General features: G+C 41.0%; 1 protein-coding gene across 2 annotated transcripts in view; it reads left to right on the plus strand.

Annotated features, from left to right (window-relative positions):
- ALK (ALK receptor tyrosine kinase) overlaps positions 1-25,810 on the plus strand; it is a 745,837-nt gene that overhangs the window by 574,482 nt on the left and 145,545 nt on the right. For both annotated transcript variants that reach the window (XM_048511093.1, XM_048511181.1), the window contains exons 7-8: positions 16,980-17,114; positions 18,782-18,882. In XM_048511093.1, the coding sequence (XP_048367050.1) occupies positions 16,980-17,114; positions 18,782-18,882 (236 nt within the window). The remainder of the gene's footprint in view (positions 1-16,979; positions 17,115-18,781; positions 18,883-25,810) is intronic.

The following is a 25,810-nucleotide window of genomic DNA, read 5'->3' on the forward strand; positions in this document are numbered from 1 at the left end:
TCAGGATTGAGGTCTCCCAGCTTTCCCTTGCTTTGGACCAACACAAACTACCCAATGCTTGCCTACTGGCAAAAAATGCATCTGAAATGGAACTTTAAATGCTTTATGGTGTATATGGAACCAAACTATGCATGACTGACCTTTTCTCTGGAGCATTCTTCCCATTTAGAATGAATGAATAGAATGAATAGAATCTTTATTGGCCAAGTGTGATTGGACACACAAGGAATTTGTCTCCGGTGCATATGCTCTCAGTGTACATAAAAGAAAAATACATTTGTCAAGAATCATAAGGTACAGCACTTAATCATAAGGTACAGCACTTAATGATTGTCATATAGGTCTAGTAAGCAATCAGGAAACAATCAGTAGTAATGAAAACATAAAATGTAAAATCATAAAATAAAATAAAATGTCAGCACAGGCTATAGTCATACAGTCATAAGTGGGAGGAGATGGGTAATAGGAATGATGAAAAAAGTAGTGCAGTAATTATATAATAAGTATATAATAAATAGTTTAACATTATCGAGGGAATTGTTTGTTTAACAGAGTGATGGCATTCGGGAAAAAAACTGTTCTTATGTCTAGTTGTCTTGGTGTGCAGTGCTCTGTAGCGACGTTTAGAGGGTAAGAGTTGAAACAGTTTATGTCCAGGATGCGAGGGGTCAGTAAATATTTTCACAGCCCTTTTGACCCGTGCAGTATACAGGTCCTCAATGGAAGGCAGGTTAGCAGCAATTGTTTTTTCTGCAGTTCTGATTATTCTCTGAAGTCTGTGTCGATCTTGTTGGGTTGCAGAACCAAACCACACAGTTATAGAGGTGCAGATGACAGACTCAATGATTCCTCTGTAGAACTGTATCAGCAGCTCCTTGGGCAGTTTGAGCTTCCTGAGTTGGCGCAGAAAGAACATTCTTTGTTGTGCTTTTTTGATGACATTTTTGATATTAGGTGACCATTTTTAGGTCATGAGATGATATGATGGAGCCTAGAAATTTAAAGGTCTCTACTATTGATACTGTGTTGTCTAGGTATTGTGAGAGGAGGTAGGATGGGAGGGTTTCTCCTGAAATCTACCACCATTTCTACGGTTTTAAGTGTGTTCAGTTCTAGATTGTTCCAGTGGCACCACGAGGCTGGTTGTTCAACCTCCCGTCTGTATGCGGTTTCATCGTTGTCTCGAATGAGACCAATCACTGTTGTATCATCTGCAAATTTCAGTATTTTAACAGATGGATCGCTTGAGATGCAGTCATTGGTATACAGAGAGAAGAGAAGTGGTGAAAGTACACAGCCTTGGGGGGCCCCTGTGCTCATTTTACAGGTGTCTGATGTAATTTTTCCTAGCTTCACCTGCTGTTTCCTATCTGTTAGGAAGCTTGTGATCCACTTACAAATATGCTCAGGTACTGCTAGCTGATTTAGTTTGGTTAGAAGAATGTCCGGTCTGATAGTATTGAATGCTGAACTAAAGTCAACAAAGAGGACCCTTGCATAGGTCTTTGGCGATTCAAGATGCTGTAGGATATAGTGCAAAGCCATATTAACAGCATCGCTCACATGTCATCTGTTTGCTCGGTATGCAAATTGCAAGGGGTCCAACAGTGGATCCGTGATGGTTTTCAAATGGTACATCACTAGCCTTTCAAAAGTTTTCATAACTACAGATGTTAGAGCAACTGGTCTGTAGTCGTTCAGTTCCTTGATGGAAGGCTTCTTCGGCACTGGGACGATAGTGGAGTGTTTGAAGCAGGAAGGAACATAGCACATCTCTAGTGATTTGTTGAAGATTTGGGTGAAAATGGGGGCCAATTGGACAGCACAGACTTTTAAGCAGAAGGTGTTATCTTGTCTGGGCCTGGTGCTTTTCCAGGCTTCTGTCTGTGAAATAGATCTTGCACTTCCTTTTCTGAGATCACCAGGGGTTGTAAACCCAATGAAATGGGTTCAGTTGTAGGAAGTTTGGCTATTGTTGGTGCGTCTGAGATAGAGGTTGTGGAGAAAGGTGACTGTAGATTGTTTTCAAACCTACAGTAGAACACATTCAGGTCTGCTGCTAATTGCTGATTTCCTTCATCTTGCGAAGGTGGTTTTCTGTAACCGGTGATATTTTTGAGAGTTTTCCACATGTTTGCTGTTTCGTTTGGTGAAACTGATTTTTTAGCTTTTCAAAGAGTAGTTTCTTTGTGCTGCTCTGATCTCCTTTTTTAATACATTTCGGGCCTGATTATACAGCATTCTATCACCCTTCTTGTAGGCCTCTTCTTTTGGAACGACGTAACTGCTTAAGTTTAGCTGTGAACCAAGGTTTGTTGTTACTATATATACGCAAGTTCCTGGTTGGTATACAAAGATCTTCACAGAAGCTGACATATGATGTTACAGTATCTGTGAGTTCATCCAAATCTGCAGAGGTGTCTTTAAATATTCCAGTCTGTACAGTCAAGGCAAGCCTGCAGCTTTAACTTTGCCTCTTCAGTCCAAGTTCTCACTGATTTAGTTATTGGTTTTGTGGCTTTAAATCTTTGTTTGTAAGCAGGTACAAGGTGAATCATGCAATGATCAGAATGGCCTACAGCTGCTCGTGGTAAAGACCGATAAGCATCTTTCAGTGTTGTATAGCAGTGGTCTAAGATATTCTTGCCTCTGGTGGGACAGTTGACATGCTGGAAGTATTTTGGTAGGTCTTCCCTTAAGTTTGCTTTGTTTAAATCTCCCAAAATAATAACCAGTGAATCAGGGTATTTGGCTTCAGCCTCCATAATCTGATCGGCTAGAGTTCTTAATGCCTTTTACAGACGCTTGTGGATGAACGTAAACCAAAAAGAACAGAACTGAATTTATCTCTCGAGGGGAATAAAAAAGGTTTGCAATTAATAAGTAAGGACTCCAAGTTTTCATCACAGAATTTTTGAATTATTGTTATGTCCTGACACCAGCTTTTGTTGATGTATATACATAATCCTCCTCCTTTTTTCTTCCCTGATAATTCTGCAATCCTGTCTGAACGAAATATCTGAAACCCCGGTATGCACATGCTATTATCATCAATGCTCTCATTTAGCCAGGTTTCAGTAAAGCATAGGGCAGATGCGTTGTAAAAATCAGAATTGCATCTGTTTAAAAGAAGTATTTCATCTATCTTGTTGGCAAGTGAGCATAAATTGGTAAGAAAGATTGAAGGGAGCGGGGTTTTTTAATTCCCTTATTCCTTAGTCTATTTAAAATTCCCGCCCTTTTACCTCTTCGTCTCTGCCGCCTGTGCTTGTTTTTGCTGATCTGTTGTTGCCGGGAAATGGCTGCCTCCTGTGCTGAAATTTCCTCCGTGGTTGTAAAGATCTGTTGTTGCCGGGAAATGGCTGCCTCCTGTGCTGAAATTTCCTCCGTGGTTGTAAAGACAGATAGGGGTAAAGTTGCAGAGAGCCACTCCTTAAGGAAACGTTCCCTAATTCTTAGCAGAAGGTCTCTGGAGTATGAAATTCGTTGTAAATTGCAGGAAATAGTAGAAAATGTAGAAGCCATTTGAGAGCATTCCACCGAGGCAGCCCTCATCGGCGCCATCTTGGTGTTTAAATTGCCCAAACCCAAGCTTTTCTTTTGCACTCAAGAGAAAAAAAGATACAGGCACAAAGATGTATTCATGTATTTTCAGCCATGGGGCAGCATTGTTCCAGTGATGTGATTCCCCGTAGCTGCCTTGTACCTTAAGCAAACAAACATGGTTAGACCTAGTTCTACCATGTCTCAACTAGTTTGACCTGGGGTCATCTAAGTAAACGGGCTACTAGATCTAATCAGGATTGTTGTTGTTTTTAAATCAATATTCCATATCTTTGAGTCGAGTCTTTCCAATTTGCACGAACTATGCCTTGAGGGCCAGGCTTTTCCAGGTGTGTGTTTTGAGCCTAGCTGTTTCTCTGATACTAAAATGCAATGTTGATTTACTCAGTGTAAGGTTAGTGACTAGCATGCCAGATTTCATATCATGTGAATTAATGGGCTGGGGCCATGCAAGTTCTGCATAAAAAGAGGGTTTTCCTGAATAGGACCCTCCTTGTCATCTAGAATTCTGACCAAGGGCTGAAGGTGAAACCACTCCAAAGTCTGAAAATGGGCTCTTACAGCAGAAGGGCAAGAAAAAAGACTGAAAAGGAAGAGAGTTGATACGTGCAGCTGAGCACCATAAAACATAGTGAGTCAAGCTTCCGTCACTACGTGTGGGAGTATAGAAATGTGTGGAATTAATGTTAGGGAATGAGTTTTCCTGGGATATCATCTTGTTGAGACAGGAAATGAGTAGTGTGAGTTTTGGATGGAATACGAGCAGGTGACTACAATGAAATGACAGTTCTATGGAGGCCATTTTTATGAGTGAAAACTGGTGATGAAAGAAAGCTGATTCATTTGCACTCTGCTGGTAGATGTGAGCTTGCACAAAACTATCCCCAAAGGAAGTAGTAATAGAGCATTTTTATAATAATGCAGAGCTCTTCCTCCACAGATGTTTTGCAAGTGTTCTATAAATTGAGGACTTATCTGCACAGTCATTTTTGGATTACACCGAGTACTAGTTAGATATTATTTCTTCCTGTAGCAGTTTTATATCTGGATTACTGACCTTCTCCTCTTCTCATGCAAAATAATGGCCTTGGAAGGGGTGGCCACATTTACCAGAGAACAGTATGGGAGTGCAGAAATTTCAGACCAGTTCTTGACTTCTTGAGTTTCACTAAACACACACACACACCATTAATAAAACCACAAACCTGTGGCCTAACATTTATTTTATTACATTTCTATTTGCCAGGTCTCAGGCAGAGCAGAAGTAGGAAACCTACCCATTTCGCAAGGCTGTTAGTTGGGCATTTGGTCTGTGATGGTTCTTTCATGCTTGCAAGTCATTACTTGAAGAATACCCCCCCCCACACACACACACACACACTTGCTTGTTTCAATGAAAACTTGTTTGTAGCTAGCTTCTAGAATCTCCTTATCTGTTGACTCTACTCTTCCATATTGTCATGATGAAACCTGGTGAGATTTTGAAGAGTATATCCATTTTTTTAATTGTTACATTGTTCCGTTTGAATGTCCAGTAAGTAAAATGCTCATTGTAAACTTCTCACTCTCTATTGATCAGGGGCTGCAAAGTCATAGTTTGCTGAGGGCACACTACCCCCTTCCTCCAAAAAATCCACCTTAGGCCAAGCTGGGAGTTCTCCCAATTTATAAATAATAATTACAGAAATGTTTTTTGTTTTTTTTTGGTGAGGCCTGCACAAAGTCTTGTCTAATCTGGATTATGCTAATCATAGGCTGCTCTGCATGAACCAAAAAGAACCAAGACAATGTCTGACAGACGTGCTGGAGAGTATAAAGCTTTCAATAAATAGCTGTCTTTGGCATGCAATATATAGGAAGCATTACAGTAAGTGAAGAAGGCTATGCTTTCTGAATACAAGACAGCCAGAGGTTCATGAAGACATATTTATGACAGAGGAAAATGGTGCACTGGGCTTGCAATTGCTCTTTTAATGCATCTCTATTTCTACTGTCACAATAAGCTTTCTTATAGAGTTTTTTTCCAGGGCTATAGGCAGGGTGTTTGCTGCTCAGATATCTCCCCCAACTGTTTACCCATTTGCCGCACTCTGGATACTGTACACCAGACTCTGAAGTGAATTAAACTGGACTCCCAGCTGAGTTATTTCAAGAATTATGAATGCACCTGGTTCCCACAACCTGGGGGATGAGTGGCAAAACTTTCACGGGGGAGCGGGGGTTATAATCTTCTGTCCAGTTGCTACATTGGAATTCAGGAGATGATAAATAACCATACATTTTTAAAAATTCTTTAAGGTGATATGGATTTTTAAAGTGATTTTATTATTAGTACTGTGCTGAATTTTCACAGGCAATGTTTTTTAAGTTTTTGGAGGACTACAAATATTTCCTGAATGTTCCTCCAATTCTTTCCTATTGTTTGCAGTCTTCACTGTTAGCTACTAAAGAAAATTTCTTCAAACATTGCCTTGTATCTGCTAGCTATGTGGTCCCAGCCAGTTGGGTACCACATAGCCAGTGCGGTGTTTCCATGGCAGCCTGCAGTCAATCGAGGTTGGAAGAGATCACTGTGATCAAACAGTGTCCTTCTATTAATCTCATTTGGAATGGAAGAGGGGAGGGGGGTTGGAAGGGTGGGAAAATGTGATGGCCATTGCTAAAACAACGGGATTAGTATTCCCTGTCTTGCTGTGAAACTTCTTTTATCTGAAAATTTTAAATTCTGATGTCCTAATAGGCATCCTTCCAAGATGGCTTACAGTAATGAAAGAAATAGAACTACAATGTAAATACTGAAACATTAGGAACAAGATCCACCAGACCACGGCCACACAGCCCAGAAAACCCACTACAATCAATGTAAACACTCATTAAAACAGCATTATATATAAAACCCTCAGAAACATGAAGTAAAACTAGTCACAAAAGGCATAGATAGAATCACTAAATGACAAGAGGCTTGTTACCTAGCTTAATAGTGGCCCCTTCTGCACACGCAAAATAATGCGTTTTCAAACCACTTTCACAACTGGTTGCAAGTGGATTTTGCTATTCCGCACAGCTTCAAAGAGCACTGAAAGCAGTTTGAAAGTGCATTTTTCTGCATGTGCAGAATGAGCCAATATAAGAATGTTTTAACATTTAGCAATGGGGAATAACTCAGCTTGGCAGCAAGAGGTAGGCTAGCAGTGGGATCTTTAGAACAACTATACCAGAAATATGGCTTGAAACATTCCACAGAGAATACAAAAGAGACCAAATTGAATTTAAATACTTTTATAAGTTTTTGGTGCAACACATTCATACAGTGAGACATAGAGAAGCTTACACACACAGTTCCTAAGATATAAAAAGCGTGGAAAAATAGGTTTGGATGAAAGATTGGGAAGGAAACAGCAGGGGTTTATACGTTACCTAAGTTCAGCTGAGAAGTTCTTGGAGAAGGCAAGAATTCAAATGGCTAGCAGCAGCTGGAGCCAGCAGCTGGAGCTGCTCTTGGGCGAGCTTGGAGAGCCAGCTAGCCAGCCAGCCAGCCAGCCAACCAGCTAGCGCTTGAGCTAGAGCTTGGAATGAACTGTAGTCTTACACCTATAGTATATTTTGGGGCGGGCAGAAGGCATTCTCTTCCTGGAGTTCCTGGATTTCCACGCTGGGATTGCAGGGTTGATCAAGAAACATGTCCATGAGGCTTCCAGTCTCAGCTGACTGGAATAATTCATTCAGTGATTTGCACTTGGACTGTTTTTGCTTTGGGACACTCTGCTACACACACAGGGTTGCTAGCATTTGCCAGTACATATTCCATAAAATCATATTAAAATCCATATCTCAATAAAGCAGGGTAGGAAGGTTCAGGGCAACAGGCTGCAGGGAGAAAAACTCACCTTTTGAAAGTGTAAATAAGCAAAACAGACACCTTTCCACTACCATCTTTCAGGCACTTGAAGAAGTGGCACAAATGGGCACAACTCAAAAGAAAGAACTTTCTTTCCAGACTGGGGGTTCATTTTAATTTGAAGTTTTGTCTTTATTTCTGTTATGACTATCAAGAAAGAGAGTCTCTCCACGCACTTTCTTGTTCTTTCAAACATTGATTCAGGCCTAAGGTCTACAATAAAATTTAAGAGTGGAAATTAACTGTGCTGTGCTTGCAATGTAGCAACGCCTTAGTTTTGGAAACTAAGATAAGGACCAGGTGCTGGGAGTGAAACATGATTTCAATTGTGGCCTTCTGGGTCTTCAGGGTCACAGGACTGTGGTGCCACATTCCAGTTAATTAGCTGATATTATTGCTGAGTCCTCTGTGAAAAAAGGGAGGGTTTAAATCTGTAGATAAATCCTACTTTGTTATTTCACTCTGACCCTTTAAGTTGCCTGGCTAGCAACAGGTTGTGCGATTATCTTATGTTACCAGGCATGAACCTGATTGGTCCGGCCATCTCAGTTCCTTTGCCCATAAAGTTTAGGATTTTCAGCCTATGTAGTGAGTGCTTCTTGGTACCTGCAGTATGGTTCCATGATCCACCATTTTGGAGCTTGAGAAGTGTTCTCCTGATGTCTTCTGTCATGATTCCTTGACATCTTTGTACTTTAAGTGCTGGAAATGCTGCTCTGCTGTGCATAGAATGGACTTTTGAATGCTGGAGAATTCCAACTTGAATGGTAACATCTTGTATCTTGCCTTTTGAACCAATGTTATTTACTGGGTAGCTAGTCTTTTTCTGGTTTAGGTTTTATTATTTTTCAGGTCCTCACTTCTATTGTTCTCTTTGAAATATTCTTGCGCAATTTTAATAAATACCTTTAATCATATTTTATGGTGTTTTTTTATCTTCAGGTGGTTTCAGTCTAATTCCAGTACATAGGCTACATGGCTCCACCTATCAGATTAATTACTTTGTAAAACTCGTGGCCTACCTTGCAGGGGTGACTTTATTAACTTCAATCCCAGGAAGGCTGGAAACTTGCCCTTTGGCTTCTGGCTATTGGGGTAGAGAAAGGGACTGGTGGTAGCTAACAATGCTGACGTGTGAGGATTCATACCCCAGGGTTTTGTAAATTGTGGTGTGCTGACCCTAAGAAGAGAACTTCCTTGGTCTAAGGATACTCCATAATGGCATATATCAGTTTTATTTTCTATTTCTACTTATCTCCAGGTCCTATTAGCTTCTATGCAAGAGTTCTTAGGGAACTAAATGTAAGATTGTTGATTGAGTAACCTGTATATATAAACTCAACCACTGATTAGGAAATGTTACACCAATTTTTAAAAAGAGTCCTGAAGGAATCTAGGAAATTACAGTTATATTAGCATAACATCTACTCCTAGAAAAGAAGTAGAAACTGTTATTAAAAACAGAATTATTACGCATATTAAGGAACAAGGCTGCTTAGAGAACATCAGCATAGTTTTTGCAAAAGGAAATAATAACAACCTTTTGGAGTTATTTGAGCAGGTTAACAAGCATGTGGATAAGGGTAGTCCCTTCGACATTATATACATGGACCACTGAAAGGTTTTTTATAAAGTACCCCATGAAAAACTCATAAACAAGCCTAGAAGTCCTCTTACTGTTAAAGAACAGGAAGTATAAAATAGGAATATATTGACAGTTCTCACACTGAGAGGAAGTGCACAATGGGTCCTGCAAGGATCAATATTGAAATTAGCGTTATTTAATTTACTCATTAATAATTTGGAATTGGGACTAAGCAGCATAGTGGTCAAGTTTGCAATTCATTCCAAAGTATTCAGGATAGTAAAAGCTAAAGTGGATTGTGAAGAGCTAAAGGAGGATCTATGCAAAGTGGGTGGGCGGGCAACAATGTGGCAAGTTAATTTAAATTGTAAGGTGATGCACGTTGCAACAAAAATGCAACTTTTAAATATGCAGTTGGGGTCAGAACTTTCTGAGACCAAGACTAAGGTGTTCTTCCCACCGACAAAATATCCTGGGATAGACCCAGGATCATATATCCCAGAGTGTTTTTATCCCGGTTTCTCCCTTCGCACGGCTCCCCGTCAGTGTGTTCAGGTCGGGAGGAAGAACACCAGTGAATTATGCAGGAGCCCCTGGTTTATTTTCATTTTCCACGTGAATGTTTACATTTATGCAGTTTGCACACATTTACATAGTTTGTGTAGATTCCATTTTTCCGGCATTCTGATTGGCTGCAGCTAAGGGGCGGGAAGAGCAGGTGGCAAAGCCGTAAAAATAAACCAACCCGTCTTCTGTAGTGTTTGCATGGGAGTGGCATGGGCTTTTAAAAAAGAACCACCAATTTCATCATTTTTTAAAAGTCACGGGATAAGGGAAATCTTGCGGGGCAGCCCCGATTTAGGCTCGGAAGGCATGCCTGAACCGGGATGTTTCACCTCCTTATCCCAGGATATTTTGTCCATGGCGAAAACGCCTAAAAGGGATCTTGGGATTAAAGTCAAATTAGTGAATATCTCAGTGAAGATGCTGATGCAGCGTGCAGCATCACTGAAGGCAAACTTCATGTTGGGATTATAAACAGGCAAATATTGTAATGCCCTTGTATGGAATTATGGTGCACCCTCATTTGAAATGTTGTATACAGTTCTGGTTGCTAAATCTCAAAAATGCACTTGCATCCATTTTTGTGCTCCCATCGTAGGTTCTTTTTAGACCATCTGTCTTTGTAATGTGTTTTAAAATCATGTTGTTTATAATGTTTTAAATGTTTATTTTATACTATTTATTATATTTATTGTGTGGATTGTTTTTGTATGTTTTTATTGTGAGTCCTATGGGAGATTTGGTGGGACATAAATTTAAAGAATAAATAAATAAAATAAATTAAAGGATATTGCACAGCTTGAAAAAGTACAGAAGAGGGCAACCAATATTATAAAAGGATTTGAGACTTTTCTTATGAGGAAAGGCTCAAGTGTATGAGACATAACAGAAGGGATGACATAACAGAAGTTTATAAAATATGCATAGGATGGAGCAAGTAGATAGAGGGAGATTTTTCTACATCTCCTATGATACTAGAACTGGAGGCAACAATGAAATTGATGGGCAATAGTTATAGGACAGACAAAAGGAAACCCTTCTCTTTCTCCCTTTCTCCCACTGTGTGTGTGTGTGTGTATTTAAGTATTGCCAAGTCACTTCCGACATATGATGACGCTATGAATTAATGTCCACCAAAATGTGCTATTGTTAACATATAGAGGAGGCTGTGGCTTCCTTTATTGAGTCACTCCATCTCATGTTGAGTCCTCCTCTTTTCCTGCTGCCTTTCAACTTTATTACTCAACGTATAATTGGGGATTACACTGCCAATGAAGGTAGTGATAGCCACTGTCAAGCTGCTTCTGACTTACGGCTATCCTATGAATTAATGTCCTCTAAAACGTTGTAACCTTAACATCCTTGTTCAGGTCTTGCACACAGAGGGATGTGGCTTCCTTGACTTAGGTGATCCATCTCATGTTGGGTTTTTCTCTTTTCCTGCTACTTGCGACTTTTCCAAAGACTCTTGTCTTCTCATAATGTGACCAAAGTATAATAGCCTTAGATCAGTCATTTTGGCTTCTGGAGACAATTTACGCTTGATTTAATCTAGAACCCATTTGAGGGGGGTGGGTCCATAACACCTGCAAAACTCTCCTCCAACATCACATTTCAAAGTAATCTACTTTCTTCCTCCCGGCTTTTTTCACTGTCCAACTTTCACACTCATACATAGTAATAGCGAATACTGTAGTATGAATCAACTTGATCTCAGTCTCCAGCGACACATCATTACACTTAAGAATCTTTTTTAGCTTCTTAATGGCTGCTCTTCCCAGTCTCAATCACCTTCTGATTTCTTAGTTGCAATCGCCCTCTTGCTTGATGATGCAGCCAAGGATTCAATTTCAATTCCCTACAATTGTATAATTCCCCTGTAGTCATTACTTTTATCTTTTTGATGTTCAGCTGGAGTCCTGCTTTGGCATTTTCTGCTTTAACCTTCATCAGCAGTCATTTCAAGTCCGCCAGTAATATGGTGTCACCTGCTTATCTCAAATTGCTAATGTTCTTCTCTCCAATTTTCATGCCACTTTCATCTAAATCTAATCAAGTTGTTCTTATTATATGTTCTGCATACAGATTGAACAGACAATGGCCCTTTCCCCACGACCAAAATAAAATGCAAGAAACAAAACATTTCCTCCAAGGAGCTCCATGTAGCTTTCCCCACAACATGTTTTATTTCCAGCCTCAATATGTTTTAAATGAATCCTCTATTTTAGGGATTCTTTTGTTGAAAAATTTTCAAAACATTTTGACTTGCTGTGTGTATTTCTTTAAAACATCTCTCTGCAGTCCTCAGATTTCCTCATTGACTCCATTTTCTGAGCTCACTCCATCAGCTCACCTGTTTATTTTCATCTCTTTTAAATTATTTGTGGGGGTTGAATATTTGAAGTCTCATGCACACAACCTAGGAGAATCACAGCATGATGCTTTGAAGCAACATAGCATTGAATCCTCAAAGAATACCCTCCTCCCAAAATGACCGCAAAATGATAACCAGGAATCATTTTGAGGGGGTGAGTGCAGACAAAGGGGATGGGGTTGAAAATGTTTTGCAGAAAGGGCCAGGGATATAAAATACATCATTGTCTGACATCTTTGCAAATTGCAAACCATTTTGTTTCTCCATATTCTATCCTAACAGTAGCCTCTTGTCCAGCATTTAGGTAGTACTTCAAAACGATCAGGTGGTGTGGCACACCCATGCAAGACCAGATGGTGGGCACACCCATGCACTAATCTATGAAACACAGGCTATTTTTTCTGAAATTATCTTGTATGATCCAGTAACCAATGCAAATTTGCAATATGATCTCAAGTGCCACTTCTTTTTCTGAATTCAGCTTGAACAAATCCAGCTGGCATTTCTCATTCCATATATGGTAACAGTCTTTGTTATAAGATTTTGAGCATCACTTATGTGAAAAATTAATGAGATGGTTCAATAGTTGCTGCAGTCTTTTACATCTCCTTTTTTCAGAATTGAATTGAATTGATGGTTGCCAGTTTGTGGGCCATTGTTTTTGTTTTACATGATCATAGGTAGCTTTTATTCAAGAAAAATAAGTTCATCAATGGCTAGTAGCCATAGTTACTAAAGGGAATGTCCTTATTTAGAGATGGTATATCTTTGAAACCCACTGAAAACTTAGGGAAGGCCTTAGAGACTTTGCCCTGTTTGTTGGCCTTAAAGGGCAGCTAGCTGGCAACTGTGTGAAATAGATTGCTGAACTAGGTGAACAACTGTTCTTAGGTTTATTAAAACACATTACTCTTCCTTGTCATATAGGATTGACTGGTCTACAGTGATTAGAGATCAAGCTGTTTACAATATCTTAACTGGGATGAAACACATGTGGGACAAATTCATGCACTGAGCTTTATCCTGAATCTTTGGGTAGCATGGTTATAAGCATAAATAAATAAACTAGTTAATCTTTGGACTACCACAGCAGTCTTTAGTTTTAATGTATATGGGTAACCTGCTTTATTTCTGATAAAACTAAAAACAGAAGACAAATAAATAAGTACACTTGTAAAGGTGGATAACATAGTAAAATCTTGTCCGCTCTGATCCATAAGGATAGGGTAGTTTAAAATGTAAATATTCATTTAAAGACTTCAGAGCTCAAGTGAGAAGAGAAGATAATAAGGAGAACAGAGTTCTCACATTTAACACTTAGAGCACACTGTATTGATTATGGAAAAATCCAGTAGTTTAAAAATCCATATTACTTTCTACGTAGAACCTTTCTTAAAAGAGCAAGATTGTAATTGAGTAACTATATGAGTTTCAAAGTTGCTAACACATTGACTTTTTTAAAATTCAGCAGACCTAAAGAAAACCCACATCAAGTTTGTTGCAAAACCAGAAGTGTATCACTAACTTGGTTTCTATAGATGAAAAAAATAAAAGCAGTGAAAATGTATCATTTTTAATGGCACCATAATGTGCAGTACCCGTACTAAACTCAGGCATCTTGATTCAGAGTTTCATTAGTGCTTCAGTGAACACACTCACAGTTATTACCTGTTCACATTTATGCAAGCCAATATATGTGAGGTTGGTTCTTCATGTCCATTGAAGCAAATGGGATAGTCCTCCTGAGCAGTCTTGTGAACCCATAGAAAATTGTTGGGTCAACAAGACAAAGTCTCATCTTAGTTATCTAGTTATCAGACACAGTTGGCCATTTCAAAAAGTACATTCAGTGTCTGTTGTGGAAATTAGTGAGAATTATGGTCTTCTGAAAATGCCCTAAGTAGCACATTGAAGCCTGAATCTAACCATAGACCAATGTTGCAACTATTCATTATTTTTCTCTCATTGTTGAAGACTTTGAAGTCATGGAGTGGCCTTTGGAAAGCCATCTCTCTCAACCTCTCTCAATCTGCTATATGGGAATAGTGATAGTAAACAGGCTTACTTTACAGAGTTATTGGAATGGTTACTTAAATCAGCAGTTGTCAATCAGTGGTATGTAATCTCCAGTGGAATAAACAAATAGTCTAGGTGGGATGCAGTATTTTTATAACAGTTACTACAAATTCACTCTCCTTCAATTCCCATGTCTACTGGATAAAGCTGCTAGGCTTGCAGAAGGGAAGAGCTACCTCAATGTCCCAGCATTGTTATTGACAATGCGATGTTTTCAGTTCTGGTAAGCACTGGAAGTGATGTTACCCCATTGTTTGCAACACAGGGATATTCTGGTATCTGAGAAAAAACTCAGCAGAAGCCATTTTTACCATAGATTTTTCCCAAATACCAGAGTGTCCCCACATAATTGGTGATGTGATGACATCACTTCCAGTGTGATCCAGAAGTGACATCACCATGTTGTTGGAGACAACACTAACACACTGGTGTAGGCTACCTCCAATGGTAAATACGCCTGCCAGCTAGGTGATTGGTCCAGGGTCAGGATGTCTCATTCCCATCAGGGGATGGCGACCCTTTTACCTGACATGCCATTTCCTGTTTACTAATTTATTCTCCATCTGTCGTGTCTCCTAAATGGGGACAGGATTTTGTGGTTTCCCCACTGCTGGACAGCTACAGTTACAGAACAGTGGTCGTGGGTCTCTACACGTCCCTGTCCCAGTCCCCCAGAGTATCCATGTCCATCTCCTGGGTCACCAGGACTTTTGCCATTTATTTTTTAAAAGGCAGAATTCAGGAACCTGCTACACTTATTGTTTCAATGATGTCATGATATTCTAATGCCAGTTTCTTTTTGAAAAATAAAATAAAAGCCCCTGGTGGCAGAGTGTGATGTACATATCTGTTTGTGTCTTTAGGTGAGCCCTCAGAAATTAGTTTCTCCCTCCAAGCCTTCATGGAAGGTGTCCCACTTAGTTCTAAGAACTACAAAAAATGTGCTGCACTAATAGCTGCCTAAATAAATTCATGCATTTATTATAACATGTCATAATAATAAAGATAAAGTAGCACCAAACCCCATTGTCACCATAAAGAAAACGTACCGTGCACTATATAGTGAAAGCAATACACATACAATAATTATCACTAACGTCCTATATCACATCTAAATAACATAAACTGTTACTTATAAGTGAGCACAACCATTTAGGAAAGTTCCAAATTGTAGAGGACCAACTTAGCTCTTGAACGCACTGTACTCAGACAGCCCTTATGGAAGCCATCTGTGGCCCCCCCCCCCCCCCGCAACTAATAGAATAACAATGCCTGTAAACATATAGGTATCCTTGGGGAAAATGAACTCTGTTTCTATCATAGTAGGACCCAGGTTCCCTGATAGAGCGATTAGTGGGATGTAATTGACTTAAATGATGCATATGAAGTTTTTGCACTTTTCTCAAAGAAGACTCAATGTAGATCATAAAGATATTTAAAAACAGTAGATGTGACAAGTAAAATTTTGGTCATGTGGGAGACCCCACCAAAGATAAAGTAAGTGCATTAGTTCATTGCCAATCACATTATTCTCCTAGACTCCTTGAATATGTTCTAGCAACTACTGCCTGCAGCTCCCCCTCCCCCTCTTCTCTCCCCACACACACACACACACACACACACACACACACACACACACACACACACACACACAGAGAGAGAGAGAGAGAGAGTTTGAGTGGCTGCCCTTAGGATGCAGTCACAGTTTGTCTTTGCTTTGGAAAATAAAAATCTCCTTTTATTGTTAAGAAAGGACTCATATAAGCTCCTGGAAACAACCGATTTATGTTGGGAATTATTTATGTTGGGAATTCATATTTTAGAATTTCTGCCCAATCCAGAGAGGGTCATGAACTCACCTTAGAACTCGGTACAGTTCTGTGCCATTGTGGGTGCCCACCCCATCAGTGCAAGGGGCAAATGTGCCAATGAAGGGGGGAGTTATGCGGGTGGCTGCTGTGAGACTCTGTGGTTCCTCACCCCAGAAGCTGCCATCATTCCCCGACCCTGATAGTATAGAAAGATGTGATGGCATGGCTAGGGACATTCCATGGGCATGGCAGGGTGGAGCCCCCACACACTGACACAGCCACTCTCCGACATACACCATTTTTTTTGTGGCATACATCCATTATCCTTTATGGGCAATTTTGGCTTCTGGGGTTAGTTTTTTGTTTTTAGGCTTCCCTCAGAGAAGCCTTTGGAGGGGGCAGGGTGGTGCTGCATCTCACTGCCCAAGAGGTCTGGATTAGGTTGTCAGAGTTTATGAGCTTAGAAAAAACTAGAACGACAGTCTCACAGAGGTTGAATTCTACACTGTGTCCTCTCTGGAGAGGCTATGTTTATATATTTTGGGGGAAATTGACACTGTGGACTATTCTATCCCTAGGTGGGATGGTAGGTGCATTAGCCGGAGAAAATTTGAGGAAACATTTGGCTAGAATGGGGTTGGAGGTCATGTTGCAACATTTTTTTCCATACATGATAGCAAGTAAAAAATAATTTCAAAATGATTTTTTTAGCCTGGTTTATACAGATTCTAATGTGGCACTACTCAAAACCTATATATGAATTGAGCAGTATTATTTAAGTAGATTACTGCTGTTATTACAGTAGATAACAATAAAACTAGATTATTTAAAACCAACAAATAACAATAATATAACAATAAAACATGTATAGCATAAGATCAAAAACAGTTTTAAAAGGATACTCCTGAAAAGTTTAAGTGTACACTGCAAAAGGACAGAATTTTCAGGGCTTTCCTGATTTCCTCTTGTGAGCTGTAACACTGGGTAGGAGCTAAAACTGGAAGGAGCTAAAACTGGAAAAGCCCGAACAACCATGAAGAGCTACTGGAATGCTTTCTTCTATGCCCAGGAGTAATTGATCAGTTCTTGTGATACTCTCTGTTGCAGAAAAACTTCCCACTGGTTTCTACTGTTCCTTTGAAGATGGAGACTGTGGGTGGACTCAGAGTTCATCAGCCACCCAAGATGCACATCTGTGGCGGATTGGAAATCTACAGCATAATCACATCTGTTTTCTGAAAGGTACGACAGAGTACAGTTGCTGGCAACTGGCTGGAGGATTGGGGAGGGGCAGGGGTGTTGCTGCATCACTTCTAAAAAAACCCTAGACATACTATAGGGTAGATCCAGGAAGCCCTGTAATACCATAGAGTTTCCAATGAGTCCTAGACTAGAGCTACTCTGCATCATGTTGCGCTTTCCTTTGAAGTGATAAAAGCAATATACTGATGCAGTCAACATTGCCAGGATTTTGACAAAAAAATCCCCTACCAAAACTCAGAGTGGCGGTGGGCAACTAGGCAGGAGACCTAGCAGCCCTATAGTAGAATATTACTGTGCTAGTAGCTCCACCCTCAGTAGAATTAATCATTCTAAACCCACTGACTTCAATAGACTTATAATTTTCAGATGTTGTACCCTTTTTAGATGTCACAAGTGGGCATAATATATGAATAACTGTCATGATCCCATTCCAATACATTCATTCTACCCTCTAAAGGCCAAGATACTTGTGATGTTGGGGATTCAGTCAGAACCTACAATTTTAATATTTTTTTAAAAAAATAACCGGTGCATAGGGCCTTAATTCCAATATGAGTCACAGTGCAACAGCAAGAGATTAGTCCTTTCTGTTGTACCATTTTCCTGATCTGAAAAAGTCCTACAGCACTCTATTTGGCAGCATGCCATGTGGCATAAAGACAATATACGGAAGGCCTAGGGTTGCCAATCTCCAGGGGAGCCTGGTGTTCTCTCAGAATAACAACTGATTTCTAGACTACATATATCAGTCCCCTAGAAAAAAAGTGCAACTTTGGAGGGCATATTCTGTGGTATACCATAGATTCTAAGTGAAATCCCTCCCAGAACCCCCATTTCACAGGCATCATCCTGAGTCTCCAGGTATTTTCAAGACTGGAGTTGGTACCCCCAAGCTCGCCTCAGCAGGGCAATTAATCAGCTTCACAGGCTGTTATAAATCCTACCCCCTCCTGCAGTGTGGCCCTGAGGCAGATTGGAGCAGCCTGTACCCATTATTTAAACAGAGAAAGTGTTAGGGAGTTCCAGGCACAGAACTCCAGGCATCATGTAAGTCTGGCCAATATAGTGTTTGAGAAAGAACTTATATTGCAGTTGATTAGGGAAGGGGGGAAAAGCTTCTTCATTTTCAAAGTTCAGTTATGCAGAATACGATGATTTCCATTTCTTTGGAGTTGCTTTACGATACTAAAAGTGACCCTCAACCTCCAGTGCAGGATAAAATATTACTTCTGCATCTTTCATAATAGCAAAGATTCACTTGAAATCAAAAGTTTAAAAATTGGATGCACAGATTAAGTGAAAAGAAACAAAAATAAATACCTAGACAGGAATAAACAGAAAAATATTGGTTGCGGAGGAAGCGGTTGGAGCACTTGCATATGATTCCATGGAGAGATCCTAGTGTATATGAAACTGAATTACTACATTTGAAGAGTATTGAAAAGTACCCTCTGCCATATGTTATCCTTCTGCAATAAAATAAGCACCTAAAATGTATGCATGCTTGGATGCACACACAAACACAGTCTCGAAACAGGATAGGATGGAGTGCTTCAGAAAAGTTCCATTAAAATTTGACTAACCTTGCTCTAGTAACACATTTCTCTCTCTCTCTCTCTCTCTCTCCCTCAATACTTTTTTTCCAGAATGTGCTCTTTTGCTTAACACCAGTGAAAGCTCAGCTGCAGAAATGGTTGTGGTAGCAAGCGCTGTGTTTCCATCACCAATGAAAAATTCTCCCTGTGAGGCAAGTATTATATAGCTATTTATGAGGAAAAAACCCAGCTCAGGAAGGATGTGTAAATTAGCAACAAAAAAAAAGTGCGTGAAGGGTAGAGACATTTCTACAGAAAATTGCACCTAGGGAAAGTTTTAAAACTGCCCCCCAACCCCTTGCAATCTGGATGTTATGCCCTGGTTGATACACCTGAAAATGGCATTAGCTTTTTTTGTCACTGCATTACCCTGATTGCTCATATTTAACTTACGGTCCACTCACACATCAAAATCTTGTTCTCACACACTGGTGTAGTGTATCCTTCATACAAAGAGAAAGTGGGAGGGAAAGACGGAGAAAGAGGGAAGGAAAGATAGAGGAGAACTGAGGGAGGGAATGAGGAAGAGAGACACACAAGGGAAGAGATAGAAAGGGGGAGGAAAGAACTGGGTCAGTGGCAGCAGCGATGGGGAGAAATGTCTCCCGTGTTCCTCCCATAGTCATTGCCATCACCACAGCAAAAGCTGGTAGAGGGACAAAATGCAAATTACAAGGCCCAAAGTCCACCACATGACTATCAATATCAATATAAAAGCTGCAAAGTTCTTTAAAACTTGCTGTGAGGCCCCTATGTGGATAGGGGACATGAGATGACAGTTTTTGGAGTTCTTAGTGGTTTGGAACCTAGCCTTTGCACCACTGGCATAATGCCCATTGGGCAAGGTGGGCAGCTGCCCAGGGCATCACCTTGTGGGGGGCATCAAAACGCTGGGTTCGTTTTTGGGTATTTTAGTGGTTTTCCATTTTGGGCCTGCAGGGGGCGCAGTTTTTAGGCTAGTGACACCAAAATTTTAGCGTATCATCAGGAGACTGTCCTTATGCTAACCCCCAAGTTTGGTGAGGTTTGGTTCAGGGAGTCTGAAGTTATGGACTCCCAAAGGGGGTGCCCCTATCCCCCATTGTTTCCAATGGGAGCTAATAGGAGATGGGGGCTACAGTTTTGAGGGTCCATAACTTTGGCCCCCCTGAACCAAACTGCAACAAACTTGGGGGGTATCATTAGGGCAGTCTCCTGATGAGACCCTGAAAGTTTTGAGACTGTGCCTTCAGAAATGTGCCCCCCACAGCCTGCAACCCCCATTGACAGCAATGCAGAAAACTCAATGCAGAACAAAGATTCTTGGGCAAATTTCTAGGATGTTTCTGCAGGGGGTGCATTTTTGGATGTATCGGCACCAAAATTTCAGGGTATCATCTGGAGATGATGGCAACCCCAAGGTTTGGTGCAGTTTGGTTCAGGAGGGTCAAAGTTATGTCTGATATGTCTAAAAATGCTGATATGTCTAAAAATGCACCCCCTGCAGGCACCAATGTCCTGGTGCAAAAAGAAACTTGGTCGTGGTAGAGTGGCCGCCCATGGGGGGGGGGGCATCCAACTCAGGTTTTGCCCAGGGCTACAGTTTGCCCAGGGCTGCCTCGTTACGCCCCTGCTTTGCACCCACAGAAAGGCCAAATGCCGATCTCTGCTCTGAGGAATGGGGCAACCACTGGTGATCTCATCATGAAATCATCATGAAAGCTGGCACTTCACATGAGTTAATTCTCTGGGAATCCCTGTAGACCTATGTCTGAAAAGAGAAGAGAAGAGAATAAAATTTCCTTCAGTTTGTTTTTCAAAAAACTGATTAGGGACAGGAGTATGGTAAGATTATGGATCAAGGTTTTAATCATCCTTCCGCTGAACGATAGTTTTAATCCTATAAATGATAGATTCACGCTAAGTAAGTAGGGAATAAGAATTGTAGCGTTTGGCCTTTAAAAGTAATTAACGTTGCTGGAGTAAATCATTGGTGGTCTTTAGCAGTGGCAATAAAATTACATACTCAAGAGATGTATAAAATTAAAACTGGAAACCACTTTACCTGTAATGCTGCCGAGATTGTATAGTAAATAGTATGACATTGAGCAAACATGAACTGCTAGGCAAAGGATGTGAAAAGATCTAGGATTGTGAATTTTCCTAAGTACATATTCAAATAGTAGAAGGTAGAGTCTGTATTTTGTGGCGTTCATATTTTTGAAGATTGATTTTTCTGTCAATTAATTATTGTTAATGTTCACGTTATCAATATTTTCCAAGAGTATTTTCAAGGGATATTTAGACACTCATTTTGAGACAGTTTGGGGAGAGCTAATTTTCAGAGGAAATACTTCACAGTGGGTTCTTCTGAAAAATATGGATTTGCTGAGATTGGCTATGACAGCATACACATGCATTAACATTGTCCAAAGGGGAGAGGCTGGTGGGAAACTCAGTACCACTCTGCTCCAGGGTGGGGCTAAAGGCTGGGTCGAAGCCTCATATATGCTCCCGGCTGCCCACCTGCTGACGCCCATAGTGGGTGTGGCCACCACCTGCCTTCCGCCCTTCTAAGGGGAGGCATGGCGGGGCCTCTTTGCAGTGCCCATCCCGGGCAGCAATGGCTGGCCCCACTGATTTCAGGGCCACTCTTTCCTGCTGAGCAACCTCCCTTAGACAAGAAGAGACTTTCAATTCCAATTCCATTTAACGCATATCCCCGTGTTCCCTTTCCCACCCTGCCTTTCTTTTACATTTTCTCCTTTGCTTTTCTCAGAGTTTCCCCTACTCCTCACCCCCCCTAAAGCATATAGAAAGTCTAAATATTTTTAAAACTTAATTTTCTCACAGATTAGCAGAGTGTGGATATTTGACCCCTATCAACTGAATGAATACACTACTGCCCTGCCCCGCAGTGAGGGAACATTTTCTTCAGGGCAGAGATTTCTGTACTGACACACTCTGTGTTATGGCACTGCAGATCCCCAAAGCCCCGTGGTTAGTTAGAGCAGGGAAACTCCAATGTTTTCCCTCACTTTGGAGTTTCTTCTCCATCTGGTCACACACATCCCCACAGACATTTCAGGGGATCCACAGCTGGCTTTTGCAAAAAGCACAAAAATATTGATATAACAGAGAAACACTGATATAACACAGAAATACCAATTTTAAAATTTTAAGGGCTTTAAAAGCCAGCAATCTTGTTACGACCAGGAGCGTGGGGGCAGGCAAGCCATGCAGCAGTCAGTGGGGCACCTCCTCACATGTAAACAGAGAAATGTGAGGAAAGCCATGAAGAGCCCTGAGGAAAATATTCCATGCATAATGGGCCAGTTGTTTCCCAATATGTATTATCCACCACCACCCACACTACCAAACAAATACTCATATATGCCATGTTCATAAACAAAGTGAAAAAATGAGATAGTGTTGGAAGTAAATTGGGGAGAGGGAGAAAAAAAATACCATCTATTTTTAACCTACCCCTGTAAAGGCACTCAAAAGCCAACCACACAGATCTAGCATTGCAGTTGTTGGTAAAAACAATTTAAAAGTGTTTGGCAATGTCTTCCCCTCTTGCCTTTCTGGTTGCACAAGAGTGTCTCTTCTCAACAACCCTTTGTGGCTTCAAATACTTACTTTCTGACCAGAATAATTCAACAGCACTTCTGAGCCAATTGCAAAGAAAGAACAAAGTCCTTGTCTCCTCATTATCCCTCATGATAGGAGCAAGTGACAATCCTCATAATGGAGTTACAGGTATAAAATGTGACTGTGAAATTAAAACTTTGCTATTTCACATTTATTGCTTCTCCATCATTTCCCAGTTCGGCAGGTTAAAGTCACATGTTAAATGGTCTCCCACACACATACCGGTACATGCTTAACCTTTTTTAAACTTAACCTCTTTTAAACTGCTCAAATGAGCAGCATTTCACAAGGAGGCTGTGTTCTCTGGGAAGTGGAATTTTACAATATATTTCATCGAGATGCTGTTTAATTAAACATAATTTCTCAGAGATTTTCAGTACAGGCATCTGGCCTGCCTCAGACAAATACCTTTGCTTCTCCCATAAATAAAATGAAAACTTTGTTTTCTGGTCCTTACACAGAAGCATCCCATGCCCACCCTGAGATTTTAGAGTTTAGAGTTTGGAAATGCATATAGTTAGTTCTTTTACTCATGATTCTTTCTTTCCTTATTATTTAATTAATATGTCGCCCTTCCCATGGCAGGCTCAGGGCGGCTCACAAAAATTCCAGTTAAAGCCTAGTCACATTATTATACTTTACAGTTTCTTATGATTCCACTCTAGCTATGGAAATGAAGGGAAATAATAAGACAAAAAAAGGGAAGGAAAGAGGAGTAGGGACAAGGATAGGGGAGCCATAATGGTGGAGAGTGCTGTTGTTGCCCTCAAGCATAGGCCTGGTGGAATAACTCCAACTTAAAGGCCCTCCAGAACTGAGACCAGTCCTGTAAGGCTTGGGTCTAGTTTGACAGAGGATTGCACCAGGCCATGGCCACAGCATATTGTTTCAAACAGGAGAAACTGTAACTGAGACGAAATATTGAACAGGGTGAATGTAATGAAAAGGAGAAAGGGAAAGGAGCTTGCAAGCCACCTTGAGTTTCCTTACAGGAGAGAAAGGTGGGATATAAATCCAAACTCCCCTCCTCCTCCTCCTCTTCTTCTTCTTTATGGTAACTTGGTAAATCATGGCTGTTGACGTGACTGTTGTGGACTGACCTGGCTCCCTTTATTAGCTCTGCCTGGAGGACAGTGCATGGCCAGCTCAGCATCTGCTTCCCCCTCCTGTGGTGCCAGGTAAGCTTGTGCCACATACATGGAGGTGATGTGGAAACTGCTCCCATAGTTTCATATTCCCATGCACTGTCCCTCCAGTCTCTGAAGAGGCACCTGACCCAACTTAATGCCATTATTGTCCCATCAGAAGGGTTGAAATAGCAACCAAAATGGCATCCAAACTCTTGTAAGAGTCCTTGCACCATTTGAGTTCCTGAGTAGACTTATTAGTCTGCTTCTTGCCCTGTATCTTCCAGAGGAGGAAGGTGGGGAGAGAAGAAGCCATCATATCCACTTGTGTTGATGGCATGTATATCAAGGAAGGTGGGGTCTGGATACGTCCTGTCCTTGTGAGGGAGGAAACAATGCTGCTGTCTCGATACTGTCTGTTCACTGGGAATGCTGCAACTGATTTAAGTAACCATGATTCACTTCATTATTACATACAGGCCATGACCAAGAGTGGAATGTTAAAATATTGTTCTTATAGTGTAGTCAACCCCGCAGGGTCGTCGCTAAGGAATAGGCGAGACGCGGCTATCCACCACCACCACATCTACCAAACAAATACTCATATATGCCATGTTCATAAACAAAAGTGAAAAATGAGATAGTGTTGGAAGTAAATTGGGAGAGGGAGAAAAATACCATCTATTTTTTAACCTACCCCCAGCGCACTCAAAAGCCAACCACACAGATCTAGCATTGCAGTTGTTGGTAAAACACTTAAAAGTGTTTGGCACCTTCCCTCTGCCTTTCTGGTTGCACAAGAGTGTTCTTCAACAACCCTTTGTGGCTTCAAATACTTACTTTCTGACCAGAATAACTAACAGCACTTCTGAGCCAATTGTAAAGAAAGAACAAAGTCCTTGTCTCCTCATTATCCCCTCATGATAGGAGCAAGTGACAATCCTCATAATGGAGTTACAGGCATAAAATGTGACCGTAGAATTAAAACTTGCTATTTCACATTTATTGCTTTCCATCATTTCCCCAAAGTTCGCAGGTTAAAGTCACATGGTGCCAATGGTCTCCAACAACATACACGGGTACATGCTTAACCTTTTTAAACTTTCTAACTTTTTAAACTGCTCAAGAGCAGCATTTTCACAAGGAGGTTGTGTTCTCTGGAAGTGGAATTTACAATATATTTCTCATCGAGATGCTGTTTAATTAAACATAATTTCTCAGAGCCAGTACAGGCATTCGGCTGCCTCAGACAAATACCTTTGTTATCTCCACATAAATAAAATGAAAACTTGTTTTCTGGTCCTTACACAGAAGCATTCCATGCCCACCCCTGAGATTTTTAGAGTTTAGAGTTTGGAAATGCATAGGTTAGTTTCCTTACCATGATTCTTTCTTCTTATTTACTCACGCCTTCCCATGGTGGCTCAGGGCTACCTCACAAAAAATTCCAGTTGCCTGTCACACATTATACTTACAGCTTCTTATGATTCCAATTTCTAGCTATGGAAATGAAGGGAAATAATAAGACAAAAAAAGGAAGGAAAGAGGAGGGACAAGGATAGGAGCCATAATGGTGGAGAGTGCTGCTGTTGCCCTCAAGCATAGGCCTGGTGGAATAACTCAACTGCCCTCCAGAACTGAGACCAGTCCTGTAAGGCTTGGGTCTATGGACAGAGGATTGCACCAGGCCATGGCCACAGCATATTGTTTCAAAACAGGAGAAAACCAACTGAGATCTAAATATTGAACAGGGTGAATGTAATGAAAAGGAGAAAGGGAAAGGAGCTTGCAAAGCCACCTGAGTTTCCTTACAGGAGAGAAAGGTGGGGTATAAATCCAAACTCCCCCTCCTCCTCCTCCTCTTCTTTCTTCTTTATGGCAACTTGGTAAATCATGGCTAAGCGACGACTGTTGTGGACTGACCTACCCTTTATTAGCTCTTGCCTGGGAGGACAGTGCATGGCCAGCTTCAGCATCTGCTTCCCTCTCCTGTGTTGGTTTTTGTAGTCAACCCCGCAGGGTCGTCGCTAAGGAATAGGCGAGACGCGGAGGAGGTTTCATCTGGCGGAGAGCGTCAGCAACAGGAAGCGCGGGTTTTCATGATCCTGACAACTCTCCCTGTGCTGCTCTCTCGCACCTTTTATTAGGGTTTCATTGTGGGCGTGTAAAGGAGGTGGGTAGGGAGATGAGCGGGAGACCGGGAGACCTGGAGATCATCATGTGATGCATGATCTCACCTGGCTACGTGCGGAGAGGAGCGTAAGCGTCTGAGCCTAATCCTCACCTGGGGGCAAGACCTTTGTCCCTGCGCCCGGTGACT

This window comes from Sphaerodactylus townsendi, linkage group LG01, assembly GCF_021028975.2.
Source record: "Sphaerodactylus townsendi isolate TG3544 linkage group LG01, MPM_Stown_v2.3, whole genome shotgun sequence".
Taxonomy (NCBI): Eukaryota; Metazoa; Chordata; class Lepidosauria; order Squamata; family Sphaerodactylidae; genus Sphaerodactylus; species Sphaerodactylus townsendi.